Raw genomic sequence first — 21,615 nt, forward strand, 5'->3', positions numbered from 1 at the left:
AAAGTGAGATATTTTATTGGGAAACATACAAAAGGACAAACTTAAAAAGGAAACAGAGACATATAGCCTACAGTGGAAAGTGTTTTCATCGTGTAAAGTGTGAAGTGTGAAGTGTTTTTCAGCAGCTAAAGTGTACACACAGTTTCAAAATGTCCACCCTTTGTTGCCTTACAGCCTGAAATTAAAACACATTACACACTTTCTAAACCCCTGAACACCATGAAGAGAAGTAATCGAGTGATTGATGAATCAGTTCGTCTACCAATAGGTAGCAAGCCAAACTACTGCTCCTTAGTGAGCTGCAGTGGTTAGCTAGCTAACCAGCTACTAACATTAGTGCTAGCTAGCTGTCTTACAAAGATATACTCCATATTGTGATGTCTTTTGTTCTCCCTGTCAAGTTCTATTGGCTGGCACATCAATGCTTTATTTGTTTTACCTACTGATATATTTTCTCACTTCTTTATAACAAAAACTAATTGCCTTTTATCCTGACTATGTGTACTAACATTAATGCTTCCTAGCTTGCCATCAACAGCTGTCACTTATATAGAAATGTCTATGGTCCAAGTCTCTACCTGATACAAGTCGCGCATGCTCATAAGGAGTGAGGGTAAAGGCAAATAGTTTGTGTTATGAAGAAGTGAGAGTCTAAAGCGTAACCCCATATAATAATACATACAATAGACCATCAATCTAAAGTCTAAAACAATATTCTCCTTCACATATACTATCGTTTTGAATATAGTTCAGTACAACATAAAACCTGCAGATCACAATAGATTATAAATTGTAAGTCTAAAACAATGAAAATCATTAAAACATTAAACGATTAGCAAATATTTATCCTAGTGTGCATTTCATGGAGTCCAAAACTTTCTCTCTCGTTTCTTCAGCTGAACTGGACTGTGTCCTGACGTCCATCCTCATCCTCAGTCTTTGCCTTGCCATCCTCCGCTTCAAACATCTGTGCGAATCGCATGGCCAGTTCATCCACGTCCCCTACAGACTGGGATTTTCTCTCCCTTAGGTGATCTTGTTGTGATGCTTCCTGTAACCTGGACCGAACATCGTCATCCAGGGAGTCCAGCACAGCATGCTCTAGATCTCTGAAGAGCTGCATGGCGTTGGGCCCTGCACTGAGCAACAACTCTGGGGTAACGCCTCTCTTCAGCCTCAGAGCAGCTTGGTGCACCAAGGGTCCACAGTAAAGCCTGATAAAGACAGGAGGTTGAGACCAGAGGTAAGTAAATAAGTAAGACTTTATTAATGCAGCACATTTCGTACAAGAGTTGCAGTTCAAAGTGCTTTACATCAAATCAATAAAAGCAAGCAGCAAAAACAATACATTGAGTAAAATAGTGATCAACATCGTATCAGAACCTGATGATCCAATAGGCTTCTTTGATTACTAAAATCATGATAAATGGTATAAAAGTAATAAAACCCTCCTGCCTGGCCTTTAGCTCAGTCAGAACCATAGTGTTGCTTCATAGATCCTGCCTTACCCTGTTAAATATTTAGAGGTGATGCTTTCCTGGAATCATACTTTACTGACTAGGGGGAGTGGGTTATTATGGTATCTAAAAACGGTCACTGGCCCTTGTCGTTCCACAAACTAGAGCCAGTGACAAGTGGTAGTCTTTTGAATAATTTAAGGAATTAATATAAATAACATTAAATAAATAACATAGCAAGTGTGCAACACATCAACATGACTTAAAAGGCACAAATATACTCATTCTGACCAATATGTTAAAAGGTGAGGCCACACATTATGACAGGGTAATAATCATAGAAGAGCTGAACACATAGAGATGTGGTATTGAGGAAGAACCTCAGCTTCCTAAGGATCTTGCACACCAATCTGTAATTTTATGGTAGTGTGCAGTAAGTTAAAGGGCCACAGGGAGGTAAACATACCGTGCAAGTTCTGGCTCAGGCAGAGGGAGGCACAACAGTTGGTTGAGCGTGTAACTGTCTCTCATGCACCCCTGCCATTGGCTGTAGGTGTGAGCTGCCTCAAGGTCAGGGCCTTCATTCGTAGGACTATTCCACACCAGTGGTTTACCTGCAGAAACAAAACCACATTGTTTAGAGGAGGGCACATTGCTGATTTTCCTTACTCTCTGTTCCCTCGCCTATGCTCATTGAGAGGAACTAAACTTCTACTGCATGTACTGCTGTGCTGTACGATTTATTCTGCGTACAGTTATTTAATTACGGAAACTTTAATCGTGCCTACCCAGTCTTTCAAAGGGCAAACATCTGAAACCAGTGGTGGTAGCTAGCCAACTCTAGACTATAGCACTTGCTTCTTCATCTTTCCTGTGCCCACAGAATGATTTCATGAATAAGGAGGATGTGATTCCCTATGCAGCTTCCCTTCCTAAAATCTACTACTGTGATTTTCAGTGCTATTGTCTTCTGAAATGTCTGGTTCAATGGTCACACTAGCAGCTGAGTAATGTATTAAGGATTGACCATTACCTTTCTGGCCCTTGTATTGGCCACTCAGCTCCCCAAACACAAATCCCAACAGCAGAGACCGCAGGTGCTCTATATGTGGCTGTGGGTCAGCTTTACTCAGCCAATAGCATGTGACGTAGACAGGTAGCTGGAATTTGGCTGCAATGGATGTTGAAATGGTATTAGGCACACCGAGTGTGTCACAGAGAACTTGCAGTCGTGGTTCTTGTGGTTCCTAGAACACCAAGACAGACATCACCGTCAATTCAGAGCTTTGTTGAAATGTTTGTTTCACTGGGTTTATCAACCCAATGAATCTCTTATGACCGGTGAATCATACTTATATACTGTACCTCATTCAGTGTTTCCAGATGTAGATTCTTCCCACTAGCAGGACAGGCAGCCTTTACCCAGAAAGTGCCCAGACTCAATCTCTCCCTGTCATATTCTTCCACATAGCACTCTCCTGGGGCCACATGGGCCACACTGGGCTTCCTATCATCCCTCTGCTTCTGTCCAGACAACAGCAGGCCATAAAGCACCTGGCGAATAGGCCTTGAGATCGCATTGCTGCTGGGGAGATCAAAATTCTCAACTTGAGATTTTAATCGGAATCTCTGCAAAACCATGACATCAATGACAACCGAGCTCATTTTCCCCTCCGACAGTGGCATGCGGATCCAGCCAGGGAGAACCTGCAGTTCCATTGGCAGCCCGCTGGGGGCGACACCAGTCAAGAAGAACTGGGCAAGGTTGCCTTCTGTCAGTTTATATTCATTCTGGCACGCAGTGAGAGCCTCCCGGACTGGATCCCTGTCATTCCGATCTTTGAGCAAACCAAGCACAGCTCCAATAGCTCTCTCTGTATTTGGGAAGCCAGACAACCAACGCAAGACACCGTCAAGACGAGCATGGGATCTGGAGAAAGAAGCACTGCGGCTGGAGAATTTCTCCCACTTGAAATATCCAATCTTAGTATGTATGTTTACATAGTCATTCCCTGCTAAGGCAGCAAAGAGAGGGAGAAGCTTCTTGTTCATGTTGTTGAAACACTTAAAGAAATCTGAGACTGAAAATATTTTGGCTGGGATGAACTTCTTGGGGAGACCTGTGTCCCACTGGAAATGTGTAATGGGTAGAACTCCTGCTGTCAGGTCAAAGATAAAGAAGTCACTGTCATCGGACAGAACTGGACAATTCAACTGATTTGCCAAAGCAGCAATTTCCCAATCAGCCTCTCCCATGCACTGAACAAATGGAATCTTCAGATGAATGAGGATCTGTATGAAAACACTTTCCAAGAGTAGAGGCTTAACACCACCAGTGTAACAACTCCGCCCTAAAGATAAATCTTTGTTAGTTTGAATACGGTCTCGGGCACGTTGCTTGAGGGTTTCCAGTTTTTTGTCACTGTGGTCACTTCCTCCATCAAGGATAACATAGGGCTCTATGTTGCAGTTTTCCAAAGCCTCAAAAAAGCCCTTGATCAAAATCTCAAAAGCATAATAATCTCCACCATGGCTCAGATCATATTTTGATCCATCGTAAAGACTATTACACAGATTACAACCATCTATAACTATCTTGCTACCTTTAAAATGGCAGTCTTTTAAAAACTGACTAGTTCCCTCTATATAAGTCTTAAATCCTCTGACTCCCATGATGTCTGTCTTCCAGGTTGTCGGCAACACTGCCAGAAAGAAAAAAGGGGAAAACATTAATTCATAACTCATTCGCTTTCCTCTATTTTCACCCCATTGTCCCTGTTTATCATCTAATATATCTAAGCTCATGACTACACTCAGAAACAGTGTAATCTCACCATGACCCATAATCCACCATATTAGCTATTTTATTTAATGATCTTTAACTTTTATCTTTTCTCTGTTTAAAATATATATTGCATTGTATGGAAGCACATCTCTACCACTTGAAAAAAATCTCTCTTAGTGTCTCATAATTATGATATTTACTATCTGATAATAATGTCTTAATAAAGGCCTCACACAAATTCAAACACCGGAACTAGTAACAAACTCCTTGCACTGAAGTCCACCATTTATGCTCCTCTATGCTTATTCTTGACTCTACCAGCCTAACAGAAAATCCTCAACCTAGCCAACATTGTGTCTTTATTCTCAACATTAAAATGGTATTTCAACTTTATTCTCGACATTTCAACTTTAGTTTTGAAACTAATCACTCACCAAGGTTATCAGAAGAGGAAGAAAAATGGCCAATAGTCCACTATAGGTTTTTTCTTGTCTGCTATTTTTCGTATGTCTCTCAAAACTATAACTCCAAACTTCATTTCCAAACGCGCTAGATTCACTTATTTTACTGCTTGATCTCCTTATATCTCTACCCCTTCTCGTGACACGGGTAAACCTATTCCTCATCTCGACCCATCTCTGACCCCGCCCTTCTTAAATATTCAAACTGTAGATTTCCTGCCTCTCCTGTTTTCCAGGTTTATATAACTGGAAACCTTATGGCGAAGGTTATCAAATGTAATCATAGGCTGAGTTTGGGAAACTAAATGTATGAATAATCCCTAGGGTTGCTCAGGAACGTCAGACAACAAACGAAACATTAGAATACAGAAGGCTTCAATCTGTGACTGAATGAATGCGTAAGTTATTAAATAACTAAATAAACAATCAAAATAGTTGGAATGTAGGCCTTGGCTGCAACAACCATGTAGCAGGCCTCGTCTGAAGAAGAATTGAAAAAAAAAGCCTGCTAAAATATCCTTTATTGCAGAAATGTCACTACAAATAACGCCATTTCGTTATTTTGCACCAGGAATGACATACAATATAAACTGAGGAACCTTTTGGAGGCTAAAATGTAATTGAATGCAGTGGACTGTAGGCCTACTTGAATGTAAGCTACTCATGTGTCCAGGACTTTAACTGCTGTAAGTGCAAGTTAAGCTCTAGTAGAAGTGCAAGAAAGTACATATGTATAAACTATGGGAAGTTTTAGTCTCTTTAAATCCTATCTGGATATAAATCATAAGAATTCTACACAACAAAGGTGTTTTTTTTCTCTTTTTTTAAGCCAATTCCCTTTTGATTTCATCAGTATGTTCACTGGCCATATCCCTCACTGTGCTGTCCCCTAATTGGTGACTGTTTGCTTTGGTCCTGAGCACCAATTTCAGAAACCTGTTTCGTTATCTTTTTAATTTGGTTGACACATACTGTAATAATTTGGTTGCTATATACTGTAGGTGCACTCTATGAAGTAGATAGACATGTCCTTAAAGTACGAAGCAGAAGCTTTATCTTTCAAAGAAATCTTTCATTTTTGCTTCTGCCACTAACTCAGTTTTTGTGTTTTATTCAAAACCTCTATAGGTTGTGTCAAGGTGAACTGGTCAGTTCAGCTTTGCCGTTGTAACAGCCTCTACAACACGCTCCTCTGTTCCTGCTCCAGTACCTGCAGCTACTCCAGTCCGGGCTCCTGCTCCAGCACCATATGCAACTCTAGTTGGTTCATCCTCCCCAGTGTTAAGTATTTCCCTCCATGTTTAGTTCAGACCTGCAGCCTATGTGTTAAATTAGTTCCTATTGACGCCCTGGACTTTTCCTTTTGTCTTTGTGTGATATAGTTTGTGACTAGCAAGCCGCGAATCCTGTGTCTTGTGTTCTTGCCTTGTTTGCCCATCTTGGCTTTTCGTTTATTCAAAGTAAAACACGTCTTGAGCATTTGTATCCAATAGGCTACCTTGTTTCCAGTCACCGTTCACGTCAACAGTTTTGTCCCCTTCAGCCAACAACCAATAAGGAATGACAATTGAAAAGATTGTTTTTATCTTGTTTATTTATTGCAGTGCATGAAATGCCCTGTATTGTTATTCCTATGCTTCTTATTCTTCTTATTTGTATTCTCTTTACCGCACTTCTGCGCTTAATTCAGCTTGATGTTGTCACGTATGTCTTGTAAAGGATTTTTCAGGATATTAAAGAAAAACTAATAAAAAGTTCTCCCATTGACTTACATTGGTCCATTATGACATCATAATAGGGTAATTAAACTGGCTTGCACCTGTGCTTCACTGACACCTGCGCCAAGGTTCCAAGGCTCCTCTTCTCTCTGTCCCTCTCCATTCAACAGTATAACTAGGGATATTAAGAGACGCCTTCCATCTCTTCATCTTTCCATCTTTCTCTTTATCTCTCTCAGTCTACTTTCTCTCACACTCCATCCCTCCTTCTTTCAATACGTTCCCTGTTCACTCTCTCTTTATCTCTTTATCCATTGCCACTCCTGTTCAGTCTTCTATCATTTCTTCTTTCCATTACTCTGTCGATCAATTCCTACACTTTTTTCAATTTCTTTTTCAGCCTTCTTTGCCTTTACAGTCCTCTATCCTCCCTAACACTCCATCTATCTGCTCCACTCCATTTCCTCTTCTTTCAATATTTTCCCTCTTCACTTTCTCTTTATCTCATTATCCATAGCCACTTATTATCCATAGCCACTCCTGTTCACTCGTCTTGCCTTTCTTCTTTCAATTACTCTGTCCATCAATTCCTACTCCTTCTTCAACTTTTCAGCCTTCTTCAACTGACAGTCCTCAATCCACCCTCACACTCTATCTCTTTGCTTCGCTCAATTTACCCTCCTTCTTTTAATATTTTCCCTGTTCACTCTCTCTTTATCTCATTATCCATAGCCACTCATTATCCATAGCTACTCCTGTTCACTCTTCTTTCTTTTCTTATTACACTTTTGTTCACTCTTCTTTCCTTTCTTCTTCCTCATTTTTAGGGCAGAGTTTTGCATGACCATGAATGAACATCAACATAAATAGGCAACAGTGTGAGGACAGATTAGATTATCTGTGTATCTGGGAAAAGGAACAGTATGAGTTAAAGGACGTTACAAAGGAACTGAGTTCTGTCTTCACTGCTTTTTTGGTGTCATAAAATAAGGCATTTCTTTGAGCTTTTTTGAGCCGTGTTTTGTAAGACAAAATAAAAATAAAAATCTCCAATGCACTCTTCCTAGGGTTAAAGAGTTCATGTTCACCTTATTCACCTGTCATTGCACCAAGGAACTCAGTTCCAGATAGTGCAGTGTTCGCAGATTAATGAGAAAAATGTTTTGCATTTAGCATGTTTTGCATTTTGTACTCCACAGTAGGAGGAATAGAAACTGCATTAACCCCGGTCCGACCAGGATCCTAACCACACCCTGAAATACAGGATCAGGAATGCAGGCAGACAGCAAACACCTGTCATTAATGTTTGATATTCCTCAGCATTAAGATATAACACTGAAAGTCTTGTGGACAGAGATATACCCAGACTATCCAAAGAGTTTAGTAGTGTGTTTGGGTGGAGACTACTAAAAAGTATTTAAATAAAGTGAAATACTCAAATAATATGTGATGACATTAGGACCAGATCCTCCACTTGAAATCTTGACCCTGTTGGGTAATCTCTCATTTTTACCATTGGGCTTTACAGAACTCCAAATCTTACCCTCCCCAACATCATCCATAAGGATGTCATTCATGAGAATGGGAGAGGTTTCCTAAGAAGCTGCCTACTTATTATGTACTGTATGTGGTCATTATTCAATAATCTGTTGCCTTGGAGATGGCGTCTACTTTGGAGGCTTGGTGACAGCAAGGTGTTACTTCTTTCTGTAACTCCCCAACAGTGGAATTTCTTTGCCTCTTTTACCATCTTCTTCACACATGGAAGCAAAATAAACTTGGGTCGTCTTCCAAGCATACCAGATCATTATTAGTCATCCACAAGCAGATGTCATGAATACAGCGTGCTGGGAGAAAGAGAGACACTGCAGATATGTAAAGCTGAGTGTCATCAACAGTGAAAGTGAACACTGTGATGTCAAGGGATATTGCCAAGTGGGAGATGATGGATGATAATAATTCAATGTACAAGCAATATTTTAATAGTTCGTACAAATATTAATTTATTGCACTGCTACTACCACAGTTCATTGTATTAATCCCACAATACTATAACAAAAGTCTGTTAAACTATGATTGAGCTGTTTTGCTGTCACATTAACTGCATCAACAGTTTTTTTTTATTACTGGCATTACTTTTAAGCCATAATTAGTCAGGTATCACTGTCACTAAAGTAACAATGACGCTGAAAGTGAATACAAGTAAATAGTATTTTTACATTTATCTTATAATGTTTCCAATTGTAAAAGAATATCTCTTTAATATCATGCATTAATTAAATAACTGGATTTTCTTTTGTATTGATTTGCGTACTGTCCCAGAGTTGCCATTTACTTTCTGGTAAAGTGAATAAAGTCCTTGAAGTAGAAAGACCACTAGAGGGCAGAAAAACTACGGTGATTAAATGCCAAACCTTACAATACGACAGTGACGTGGCTAGCGGTTTCAGAATCAACGGGCCCCATCTGCAACATAGGTTGGCTCGTTGGTCTAGGGGTATGATTCTCGCTTAGGGTGCGAGAGGTCCCGGGTTCAAATCCCGGACGAGCCCTGTTTTGAATGAAGTCAAACTAAGATCGGGGTTCAAAGAAATCCAGTGGTGGTCTTGGGGGTAAATCCAGCATACATTCCCACACATACCTCTGATCATACTACAATTCTACATTCTTCAAGTCAATCGTTGATGAATGGAGTTAAAAGGAGGGGACTAGTGCAGAAAATGTTGGAAATGCCTTGTTCAGGAAAATCTGATTGTATGGAATACAAAATGTAAGAAGTCTTCCCTGATATCATGATACAGTATCTGTAATGTAATATTATTATTAGTAAGTAGTTTATTAATACTAAATAAAATGTGACGCCGGTGTACCACAGAAGAAGGTAAAATGTTTGTAAAAAAAAAATTGTAAATGTAAGTCTTGTTGGACAGAGGAGTTTCCATGCACAGTGGCGATTCTAGCCCGAAATGTTTGGTGGGACAATTTTGTATGATGTCATGTCATCTTCACAAAAATAGAGGTAGCTGATTATTATAAACAGTAGGCCAAAATGCACAGTTAGAGATAGGCTATGTGCTGCTTATTCACACAGACACACACATTCACAATTGAATCGCTACTTTGCATATTAAATAAAATAAGATATATTTTGCCACAAAGCACAGTTGTATTGAGCTTTCTGCACCACAGCGCCAAATGGATCTGGTGGGCCACGTGCCCCTATGTAGAAACGCCACTGTCCATGCATATCGGACAGCCATCTTGATAATAGTCATATTTTTTGGAAAGCTTGATTTCAACATGGGTAAGAATGATGTCTGTCAACATGTCAAGTCTCAAAAACATATCCGTGCTGCCGAGGCACAAAAGGGCACTCAGGCAATTTCAAATGACATCACTAAGGGACAGACCGAACAAGAGCAAATGCTGCAGGCCGAACTGGAAATGGCATTGTTAGTCGCAAAAAACAACATCTCGTTTTCCTTTTGATCCAGATTCTGGGGCCTTGTAGGGAAAAATTAGCTCTTCAGTCAGCTGGCCTTTAGGCTGATGAAGACATTACTTCGCATTCCACATAGCAATGCCTCCTCAGAGAGGACTTTCAGTTTGAACAACAGCACTCTATGCTCTCTATAGTCTTGCGAAAAAAAACTATACTAAGCCTCCTTCAAAGTACACCCCTTCTAACAAACTATTCACGCCACCCTGCCGAAGTGACTTTGGGCTGCTTAGGCGCTGACCCACCCCACCAAAAAATTCAACACATTTGATTGTCTTTTTGACATTTTACTAGTTTCTTTGTTCCTTATTGCTTGTTTTGTGTTGCATTTTTGATTACTTGAACAACACCAGTACATAATGAAGGCTGGCTTTATTGTCATAGTCATATTGCAGACACATAGTCATATCTCAAATAGCCTTTTACTTCGCTTCATTTGCCATAATGCCATTATATTGTAAAGTTATCTGGGGAAATTTGCTTCAGCTGCTGTCCTAAAGGTCTGAGCTTGCCACAGCTAAGCTTTTTTTTTAAGTTCAGAAGGTTCTGTTGAAAACCTTTGCAAAGGAGAGTAATTTCAAATAGAAATTGAAATACTTATGAAACCATACACAAGTACCAAACTGCACATAACATGGCGACTTGTACATGAATTATACCTGGGCTACACTACAAAGCAAGACAGTTCAATATAAGCCTAACAGAATGTGTAATTCTGGCTGCAACAAACGCTCAACCTGCCCATGAGTTGCATCCCTGCAGATAGCCAGCAAGACGAAGCTACCTCGCTCCAACTTCAACAATCTCACTCACGTAGCATGCATGCCTTTTTCACCTTTTGCGATTGATGCATGATACACGCTGAGACTGAACTTCCCACACCCCCACTTCCAACGTCTTTGATGCTCTATGTCTGCCAGTGTCAGTGAACCATCAGCCAGCAAAGTGAACCATCTTAACAGTATTAAGAGCTCTGAAGGCAGGAAAAGTGTTTGGTGTGAAGCTTAAGTTTGACAGAGAAGTGTCATCTGTTTTCTCCAGCATCTGGTCTGCATTTGGTCAGTTACATAGGCCAACATAAATAAGTCAATCTATTCAGAATACTCATATGGACGGTTAAAGGAAGATGGTTTAAGTCTTTAATCACAGGTCATTGATTGTCCCTTTGTATACCCTATAGCATATAGTCGCAGAATATGTATTAAAAGGCCTATGCAATATAACAAATCAAATTTTGCTGAAATACTGTGAATGCTGTGGATGTAGGCCTAGGTGTATGACTATAACTGTTCTTTAGTCATTAATGTATGACAATAAATAAGGCTGCATTTTAAATGTAAATGCATTTAATAAAAAATAAAAAATACAGACATTTTTATTCAATATAAATATTAGTTACTGTGATTTAGAATATGCTTTAGTTTAGCGTGTGCTATCGTCACTGGCTGTGACCTCTGAGCCAGAGATGCAGTCCGATGGTCCCCTGATGTAAGCTCCACCTCCAGAGAGTCTGCATTGGTAGAAAATCCTGAAGCCAATCCTCGTTCGATGGCGTTGTCCAATGATAACCTGAAATGTCATATGAAGCTGTTTGTGCCACGCCTCTGCGAGCCACAGGCTTATTTGTGGAAGTTGTAGTTTAAAGGTACTCTTAACAAGCGTTAGAAATTGAGAGCGGAAACTCCAATCCTAAGAAGACACTTTCTCATGTGGGCTGTCGCACAGATTGCATGACAGGTACAATAACAGCATCACGGTAGGGAGTTGTACAGCAATACGAACGATTACTCTCGATGGCGGCGATCAAGGGCACCATGGTAAGGGAATGATTTAATTAAATGCTCATTGCATGATGATAGTGTATATAAGCTGAACTTCGCCGAATGTACTTACCCAATGCTATCATATCACATTGAGTAGCGAGCTAGTCCCACACAGTTTGTGTATGACTTTGCAGGCTACTTACCGGTCAAAACATTAGATATTTGGCAGAAGTCTACTTTAGTCTGAATACTTCAGTCATGTACTCTATCCATAAATAGACTTAACTCGCTTCACTTAACGCACGTTCGTTAACATTTGTCGGACTGCGAGGTTTCTCGATTCCATTCGACTCTTTTTAGTCAACACTTAACTTAAGGTAGTGATGGCTAACATTTGAGTGCAAGAAACTGTTCGAGGTTCCTGTTTTCCTAAACACTGACTTACCTCTTACCGCTAAAGCTGTTACAGTAACGTCTTGGTCTTTCTGCAATGAATAAACCTATGCCTAGGTGCCATGCCGGTGGCGACGAACTTTTCCTTGAAACCTAACGTTAACTCAAGTCTGAATGCGTCCTTGCCTCTCTACAGGGAGACGGCAAATGTAGTAACGGCGTCCATCATCAGGGCATTACAGACGTCCAGCTCTTCGAAAGACAGTTTAAGGAGCTGGTGTCCGAGCTCACAGAGGATGACATCACCGATCCTGTCCTTGCCGATGCACTCAACAGACTCCGAGAGGTAAGTTGCCATCTTACTAGAACAAACCAGTGGCCTTTATGTCATAAGCAGTCTTTGTTAAGTGTGTTTCACACATGCAGGCCATCCTTGAAATGTTCCTGAACATGGGGGGTGGAGACCTTCATGTGGGTGATGTTCATGTAAATCTGTAACCTCAATGTCCCACCTTAAGACATAGTAACATTACAGGGGAAATGCCTGTGTTGTGAATGAAAGCAGGAACAAGCACTTGCCCCATCTATTCCAGCATTGCCATGACGTGTGAAAAGGCGCAAGAGAGAAATGTTCCTGAATAGTGAAGAATCACTAGCGTTACCTAAAAGATTATCCCAATAGATTACCAATAACTGTATGAAAAGGGCTCAGTTGCATTTTAGTTGTGGGTTTAATCCAATTTATTGACATGCGGTCAGTGTCTGAAGAATTATGTGTGTAAAAGGCATGTAAAGTATTTTATGAAGCTATATACAGCCGCGGAAAAAATTAAGAGACCACTTCAAAATTATCAGTTTCTCTGGTTTTACTATTTATTGGTATGTGTTAAAGTAAAATGTACATTTTTGTTTTATTCTATAACCTACTGGCAACATTCCTACCAAATTTCAAATAAAAATATTGTCATTTAGATCATTTATTTGCAGAAAAATGACAATTGGTCAAAATAGCAAAAAAGATGCAGTGTCTTCAGATCTCGAATAATGCAAAGAAAACAAGCTCATATTCATTTTTAAACTACACAATACTAATGCTTACACTTAGGAAGAGTTCAGAAATCAATATTTGGTGGAAAAACCTTGATTTAAAATCACAACTTTCATGTGTCTTGGCATGCTCTCCACCAGTCTTTCACATTGCCGTTGGGTGACTTTATGCTACTCCTGGCGCAAGAATTCAAGCAGCTCGGCTTCTTTTCATGGCTTGGGACCATCCATCTTCCTCTTGATCACATTTCAGAGGTTTTTTATGGGATTCAGGTCTCGAAATTGGGCTGGCCATGACAGGGTCCTGATCTGGTGGTACTCCATCCACACCTTTACTGGCCTGGCTGTGTGGCATGGAGCATTGCCCTGCTGGAAAAAACATTTCTCAGAGTTGGGGAACATTGTCAGAGCTAAAGGAAGCAAGTTTTTCTTCCGGGACAACGCTGTACTTTGCCTGGCTGAGGTTTGTAAAAGACCATAAGGATTGAAAAAAGCGGACTGGAGGGTCTTCTAGTTCGTCTTCTCTGATGAGTCCAATTTTCAGCTTTGCCCAACACATGGTCGTCTGATGGTTAGACGGAGACCTGGAGAGGCCTACAAGCCAGAGAGTCTTGCACCTACTGTGAAATCGGACTCATCAGAGAAGACGAACTTAGAAGAACCTCCAGTCCACTTTTTCAATCCTTATGGTCTTTTACAAACCTCAGCCAGGCAAAGTACAACGTTGTCCCGGAAGAAAAACTTGCTTCCTTTTGCTCTGACAATGTTCCCCAACTCTGAGAAGTGTTTTTTCCAGCAGGGCAATGCTCCATGCCACACAGCCAGGCCAGTAAAGGTGTGGATGGAGTACCACCAGATCAGGACCCTGTCATGGCCAGCCCAATTTCGAGACCTGAATCCCATAAAAAACCTCTGAAATGTGATCAAGAGGAAGATGGATGGTCACAAGCCATGAAAAGAAGCCGAGCTGCTTGAATTCTTGCGCCAGGAGTAGCATAAAGTCACCCAACGGCAATGTGAAAGACTGGTGGAGAGCATGCCAAGACACATGAAAGTTGTGATTTTAAATCAAGGTTATTCCACCAAATATTGATTTCTGAACTCTTCCTAAGTGTAAGCATTAGTATTGTGTAGTTTAAAAATGAATATGAGCTTGTTTTCTTTGCATTATTCGAGATCTGAAGACACTGCATCAATTTTGCTATTTTGACCAATTGTCATTTTTCTGCAAATAAATTATCTAAATGACAATATTTTTATTTGAAATTTGGTAGGAATGTTGCCAGTAGGTTATAGAATAAAACTAAAATGTACATTTTACTTTAACACATACCAATAAATAGTACAACCAGAGAAACTGATAATTTTGAAGTGGTCTCTTAATTTTTTCCGCGGCTGTATAATGATATTTAGAATAGATGTGAATTCAATTCAATACATAAATATATCCTTGGCTACATTCAATTAATTTTACTAAGACACTTAAAGCTGCAGTGTGAACCTGCTTACATCAGAGTGTGTCTCATCTGACCATCCTCTTTCTCTCAATATCAGGTGCTGATCTACAATGCACCGGGAGGCAAAAGGAACCGAGGTCTGTCGGTAGTTTGTTCCTTGCGAGAACTGGTCCCCCCTGCCAAGCTGTCCCATGATGATGTTCAGCGTGCAGTGTTGGTGGGGTGGTGTATTGAACTGGTGAGGATGGAAACATCATAGTAAAATCTATAAAAGCAGTAGAAAGATGATTACATCACCTTTTGCCTAGTGCAAGTGTAGACAAAATGTTGGGATGCCATCCGTCATTGATGCAATCTCATACCCATTCACTCTTCTGTGCTCCTAGTACTTTCTTTCCCTCATTCTCATACACTCCCAATATCTCTTTCTCTCTCTCTCTCTCACACACACACACACACACACACACACACACACACACACACACACACACACACACACACAGGGCATACACACAGGCAAAGTGTCTTTCACAGTCCCCTGTCCTCCTCTTCTAGCTCCAGGCATTTTTCCTGGTGGCAGATGACATTATGGACGCTTCACAGACCCGCAGAGGCGCGCCCTGTTGGTATAAGCGGGTAAGCCTGTCGGACATACCTATTAGAAGTATAGCTTTGTTCTCACATTTGGGAAAGTTCAGGGTTTTTTGCCAGGAAAGGTAGCTTGACAGGCACGCTTAGTGTGTTAAGTCTTTGTGATAGTAAATACTGTATTATAAAATGATAATGGCAGATTGGCTCATTTTGTGTTCTACAAAGTGAAGTTGCCAGTGCCACTTTTGTAACAGTGTAAGTGTAATCCTTTCAGCCACACTTTTTATTCAGTAGTACCTAATTTTGGTTTAAGGTCAAGGATTAACTAAAAATAGAACATCATCAGTGAAAGCAGAGAATAGACTTGCATAGTGAAATAGATGTGCAATTAATCCACTAGTTTAAAGTTTTATATGATAAGGGTTCCTCTAATAAGTGCTTATGGATTTGTCCGCAGGAGGGGATTGGTATGGATGCCATCAATGACGCTTTCCTTCTAGAGGGGGCTATCTACCGTATTCTGCGCAGGCACTGCAGAGGACAGCCCTACTATGTTCACTTGCTTGAGCTCTTCACAGAGGTGAGACTGGCACATAGACGAATGCATTGATTTCCATGTCTGTACTCACACAAACCAAAAGTCCTCATGAGTGTGTTGTACGAGACCGCATAAACCTTTACCATTAACCATCCCAGCTAATGCGGTGAATATGACATGTTTATAGTACACCAGTGTAACACTCTATGTTCCTTTAGACCTCCTTTCAGACGGAACTAGGCCAGGCGTTGGACCTGATGACCGCACCCCCTAATAAAGTTGACCTGAACCGATTCAGTGTGGAGAGGTGAGGAAATTGTGGATGTCGTGTGTGTTTCTGTTGTGGGGAGAAGTTAGTACGGTAGTTTAAAGATGGGCTGCTTTCTTGAAACAACGTCTCAGGTTTTTCATTGTCTTTTTCAGGTATAAAGCCATAGTGAAGTACAAGACCGCGTTCTACTCCTTCTACCTTCCTGTGGCCGCCGCTATGTACATGGTGTGTTTTGTGAGATCACAACTTTACTGGTATAGTTTACTTGGAAACATGTTGCTCCCATTTTGCAATAAAGTTAGAGTTCAAATTATTTTCTTTGTTCCACAGGCTGGAATTGAAAATGAAGTTGAACACAACAACGCTAAGCATATCTTACTGGAGATGGGAGAGTTTTTTCAGATTCAGGTACTGGTCCATAAACATCACTAGGCCTTGTGCAGAACCTAGTTGACATACTGCTCAAAATGTAAACATTTGCTCAGCTTTTGTGGGTTCTTCTGAATGACCTGATAAGAGAGTTTGTTTTCCGTCACTAGGACGACTATCTGGATTGCTATGGTGACCCTGCAGTCACAGGAAAGATTGGCACTGACATCCAGGACAACAAATGCAGTTGGCTGGTGGTGACCGCTCTGGGGATCATGACCCCAGAGCAGAGGAAAGAACTGGAGGTAAGGGGGATGATGAGGGCCACAAACATGAATGCAGGCAATCGTCTCACTACATCGGCACATGCTCTTACCATGACCCTTCACTCTTAAGCCCAGTGACACACAAAGTCAACAGTTGGCCGTTGGACAATGTTAGGCCTTCGGTGTCTGTGGCCCTAGTTTTTGCTGTGTGTCGGGGCTTGTCAGCCGATTGGGCATGTTATATCAGCTGCCGAGCCTGTTGGTGAGGGAGATCACTCTTATTGACTGATTGAACAGGAAAATTATTTAATCGTTTCATTTATTATGGTTTTTCATTTCAATCATTGGACTGTTATAGGGCTCAATCAAATGTAGCATTCATGCATATTAAGACCTCAGCAGAGCTTATAGAGGCATCATTAGAGCAGAAGCACTGCCTTAAAGGCGTAGTCTACGATTCTTGGAAAAGGGTTTTGATATTTGAGCTCAACATTCAATCAAATTACACCGCATGCCCCTGCAGTAACTTCCACTTCTATGCCCCTGACGTAACGTGGTGATTGGCTGGAATGATGTATGGCTGGACCCAAGCCACTTGTTTATTTCCTAGTTACAGAGCCAAGACTGTCTATGGAAACAAGAGATTTTCTTGAGCGCACACACAGAACACACAGCTAGTGGACAGGGAGGAGCAATTTGCTAAATGTTATTAGAGTTGCGGACTGCACCATTGTTCGCCCCAATGTTAAACCTGTGTGTGTCTGCGATGTTTTCCCCCAGGCGTGTTATGGGAACAGCGATGCTGTGAGTGTGGAGAAAGTGAAGGCGCTGTACGACACACTGGAGATGCCCATGCAGTACCACGAGTACGAGGAGCAGAGCTACCAGCGTCTGCTGAAGCTCATCGAGTGCCACGCCCAAAACCTTCCCCACGCAGTCTTCCTCAACTTCGCAAAGAAGATCTACAAAAGGAACAAGTGAAGGAGGGCTGTGGTGGATTTAGCTTGGAGGGCTGATGAAGGTGTTGGTAACAGACATACATAGATGACAGGCCTGGGGTATTTCTAATTATGTTTGTTGATAAAAAATATCAGTACATTAAAACATCTGTATAGACAGTATTTGTTTTCTAGACCTTTCTAGAGTTACTGATGGAATGAGGGAAACCTAACAGGGCTTTAGTATAGGCGAGGGCAGCTGCCAGTCCCAACCACCCAGATACGTTATAATGGGTCCTATGGAATCCAGGGAACCTGTGAGATACAAGAGGAAAAGCTATCCAGAGTACCTTCCAATCACTCTGTGTGAGATCATGGTATGTCAAATAATAGTTGTGAAAGTTTGCAAATATTTGCATTTCTCTGTGTTATGAATAGAATGTGTTAGAATGGGGTGAGCCAGGTTTTATGACAGGCAAATATCAGCTTTTCAATTTGCTTTAGACTTCTGCCAACGAGAAAATGGTGCTGTATTTTAATTGAGCATGTTTAATGTAATTTGTAAAAAAAAAAAAAAAAAAAAAAATGATTTTGAACTGGCAGAAAAAAGAACATATGAAAGGCTCTATGGTTTTCATTAAGTGTGTGTGTGTGTCTCACCCTTTTCTGTAAAAACTGCTGTAAATCATAGATGCTGCTTTTAATAAAGAAACAAGGTCATTTTGCTTGAATTTATTGGCTCTAAAATAACAGTAACATAAAACAGGCTTTAGATGAATACCTCAGAGCAAGACCGCTAAAGCAACAAACCTGCTGCTTCAAACAGAATAATATAAGAGTAATATTCGGTTGGGGATGAAAGTGAATCGTATAGATGTGGCTGAAAATCCACATCTACGTATAGGGTGGCGTTTGGAAGAGCGAGAGAGCTCAGAAAGAGGCAAGCGGAGATGCGCGGAAGGGGTGTGGCGAGGGTTGGGGGGATGATGACGGAGTGACAAGGAGGGGGTCGCCGAGGTAGAGTATTTCGCTGGAAACAAGCAGAAGACTGTCAGGGTTGCATTTAGCTTCCACTGTGCAGATATCGGGGGAAAATACATATTTTGGAGTACGGAAACTGAGGTGAGTTTACACAAGATATTGTCTTTACAACTATTATATTCCAGCCTGTATTGATGGTTTTATTAGGCTTCAAAATACTGTTGTTACCGTCAGTGGATTATTTGTGTATATATTGTTTTATCAAAAAAGATAAATAAAGCCCAGTCTAGACAGTATGCTTTTGTAATCTACTGAGAACATAAGAAAAAAGGACGCATGTTATGGCCGTAGCGGGGAAAATAGCATCCTGACAGGGAGCGGGGGAGGCAGCACCGCGATGCGGCGGGAGGCAAGCACCCCCTCCCTCTGTCCTTCTCCCCTCTGTCTCCATCAGCTCGTTCGGGTCGATACAGTTACTGGTAAATAAAATGGAGATTTTTTTTAGCACTAGCTTGAGATGATACAAACAACTTTAAGCCCTGTACATCTCGTATTTTCACGACTGCGCCTTTAATCTATGATAGGCCTAGGCTACGTGCTTTATGTCTTTTCTCTTTTTCACATCCAAGGACATTGGTTGGATACGAGCAGCGCGTAGCCGGGGGTAAATCATGTATAATCGAAGCTATTATGCTGATTTTATGTTTCGTAAATGTGTTCTTGTTTGCGTTTTTAACGCTATTTCCACGGATTACTATTTGTATCAGGACATGGTTCCTAGTTATTTCATTTTCAGACGTGTACAGGGAGATGCAGAGGAAAGAGAGAGGCAGGGCGATACATCTCCCTTGACGGCCCTTTGCTCTTATCGTTCAGCGGAGCGGAATAACAGCGTAGCTCGGGATGCTGAAATATGACTATAATTGCTAATTAGTTTCCGAATGTTTTCAGGGTCTGACACTACGTTAAATTGGACCAGGATTTTGTCTTACTCGCCTATTACAGCCTTCTGTGGTGCATATGCACTTGTCCAGTAGCCTATAGGCCAAGGCCTAGTTCTTATTTGTATTTCAATACAATGTTGAAGTTCAAATTCATAATCTAACTTTGTGCCGTATCCTTCTGCACACTGTGATGTGGGATTCTTTAGTACGGTTATCCAGTGCTGATGTAGAAGTAGCCTATATGTAAGGTGATATGTGTTAAGGCTGTGCCTTATATGAGGCCTATGTATCATATAGCCCACAGTTTTTGCTTGTGTCTTTATGCTTGTGTCTTTTTTTGTTGGATTCCAGGACCTGAGTTAGGCCAAGATGTGACTATGATGGCTTGAGGTGGTCTGGATCTAGCTTCCCTTGAAATATAAATGAATTCCTCTGATTTCACCGCAAAGTAAAGATTTTTGCTCAGAAAAAAAACATTATCTTACAATGCACTCCTCCTCCCGCCCATCTGTGCCTGCAAGGCCTCGTCGTTTGGAAACCACCAGAAAGGCAGATCCAAAGTCTCAGGGCCCAGGTACCAGGAAGGAAGACAAAAACATGAACAGTACACCCAACACAACCACCTCCTCCACCCGCCGGGTCACTCGAGGTCCCCCTGAGTCTTCCAGGTTACGATTAGTAGCCCAAGCTGGCCGCAAGCCCGCAGTAAAGCCTACCGTAGCCCGGCAACAGAAAAACACAACCCTGTCAGGTGCAGCCAATCCAAAGCCCAAGAACAGACGTGCCGTGTCCAATTTGCCTCCTGTTGTGGCTGACCCAAACTGCAACGAGCCGAGCCTTCCCTGCCTCTGCTGCGATGGCCGCTCACCGCAGGACAGCAACAGCCTCTTCAATCACAACCACAACAACAACAACACCATCACCATGAGACAGCAGCTGCAACTGCAGCAGCCCTCTAAGCCCCACAAAGAAGATGAGGCCTGGCAGAGGAAGCCAGAGGAGGAGGCCAAAGCTGAAACTAAGCCCGATTGTACCGTAGAAGTAAAGGCCGTGAGTGGCCCGGTTGCTCAGGTCGAAGAACAAAAGGAAGAAATCCTATTGGCTGAAGACAAGGAAAAGCCGGGTGAAGAAGACACTGACATCGAGGTGGCTGTTGGGCCAGGTGTAGACCCCAATGGGAATGATCAAGTGGCAGTGGAAGAAGAAGAGGATGATGACGACGAAGATGACGATGACACTCTCGTCCCTTCGTGCTGTGACTGCCCAGCTTCTATGCTGGAGTTCTCTCTGTCTTGCTCCACCTCCTCCTCATCCACATCCATTAGTAGCTGTTCTGACCTGGAGCTGGACTGTCCCGACACATACTCACTGTCATCTCAAGACCAGGACATCCCAGAACGGTACCCGCCATCCCACTCTCCCACTACCCAGTCCCACATCCTACCCCTAAACCCTAATGCCACCATGGATCACCCTTTGTCCCCTTGCTCGCCGGATGAAGGCTACCCCTCTGCCCCATCCTCTCCCTCATCTGATTTTGCAGGCAGCAAAGGGCAGACGGGCCAATGTGGCACAAAATCTGGCCTTCTACACTTTTTGGACTCCATGGACGAACTGGGGAAAATGGATCGGTTCTATCATGTTGTTCAAGTGGTGTGCTGGGATCTGGATGATGAGATGGGCCTGAGGGATCGTCTAGACCATCTGTACAGACTGGAGAAGGTGAACCGGCAGGTGAAACTGTTTCATCTGGCGAAGCTTCAAGATGCAGGCCTGGAATTGGACGAGGAGGACTTCTCTGATATGTTGGACGAGATGGGGAACATCGACATTCCTTGGAAACTGTACCAAAGTGATAGCTCATGTGATTCCCAGGAATTTTCCGATGCTGGGGTGGACGTTTCTGGCCCCTCAGATTTGGATGAGCCAGTGGTCCCAGACTCTCTAACCTCCTCACCCCTGGAGCCGCCCCCTCGTCCACCCAAACCTCCCGTGAGACACGTGAGTACCCAGCCTGAGACTCACACATACATAAACATCAGTCGGAGTTCGCCTGCAGCCTCCTCTACCACCTCCCCTACAGCCACTGCTGTCAGCTCATTGTCTCCTTCCTCACACAAGATCAAGAAACCCATTC

General features: G+C 42.0%; 2 protein-coding genes across 2 annotated transcripts; one reads left to right on the forward strand and one right to left on the reverse strand.

Moving 5' to 3' along the window:
- Window positions 1-892: 892 nt before the first annotated feature.
- On the reverse strand, window positions 893-4,130 carry LOC308380617 (single-strand DNA endonuclease ASTE1-like; the record flags this gene model as incomplete). Its single annotated transcript, XM_080858025.1, has 4 exons — window positions 893-1,214; window positions 1,924-2,071; window positions 2,491-2,704; window positions 2,823-4,130. The coding sequence occupies 4 exons, from the start codon at window positions 4,128-4,130 to the stop codon at window positions 893-895; spliced, it is 1,992 nt and encodes a 663-aa protein (XP_080714151.1).
- Window positions 4,131-11,621: 7,491 nt separating this feature from the next.
- On the forward strand, window positions 11,622-18,273 carry fdps (farnesyl diphosphate synthase (farnesyl pyrophosphate synthetase, dimethylallyltranstransferase, geranyltranstransferase)). The gene is made up of 10 exons (XM_080857416.1): window positions 11,622-11,737; window positions 12,273-12,422; window positions 14,678-14,818; window positions 15,136-15,216; window positions 15,629-15,751; window positions 15,928-16,016; window positions 16,133-16,205; window positions 16,311-16,388; window positions 16,520-16,654; window positions 17,396-18,273. The coding sequence occupies exons 1-10, from the start codon at window positions 11,714-11,716 to the stop codon at window positions 17,594-17,596; spliced, it is 1,095 nt and encodes a 364-aa protein (XP_080713542.1). The 5' UTR covers window positions 11,622-11,713; the 3' UTR covers window positions 17,597-18,273.
- Window positions 18,274-21,615: the final 3,342 nt, after the last annotated feature.

Source organism: Sprattus sprattus (assembly GCF_963457725.1).
Source record: "Sprattus sprattus genome assembly, chromosome: 19".
Lineage (NCBI taxonomy): Eukaryota > Metazoa > Chordata > Actinopteri > Clupeiformes > Clupeidae > Sprattus > Sprattus sprattus.

Coding starts and splice junctions, on each gene's coding strand:
- fdps (XM_080857416.1), top strand. CDS start 11,714: ATGGCGGCGATCAAGGGCACCATG. Junction 14,819..15,135: donor TGGGGTGGTGTATTGAACTG/GTGAGGATGGAA, acceptor CTCCTCTTCTAG/CTCCAGGCATTTTTCCTGGT. Junction 16,206..16,310: donor TGGCCGCCGCTATGTACATG/GTGTGTTTTGTG, acceptor TTTGTTCCACAG/GCTGGAATTGAAAATGAAGT.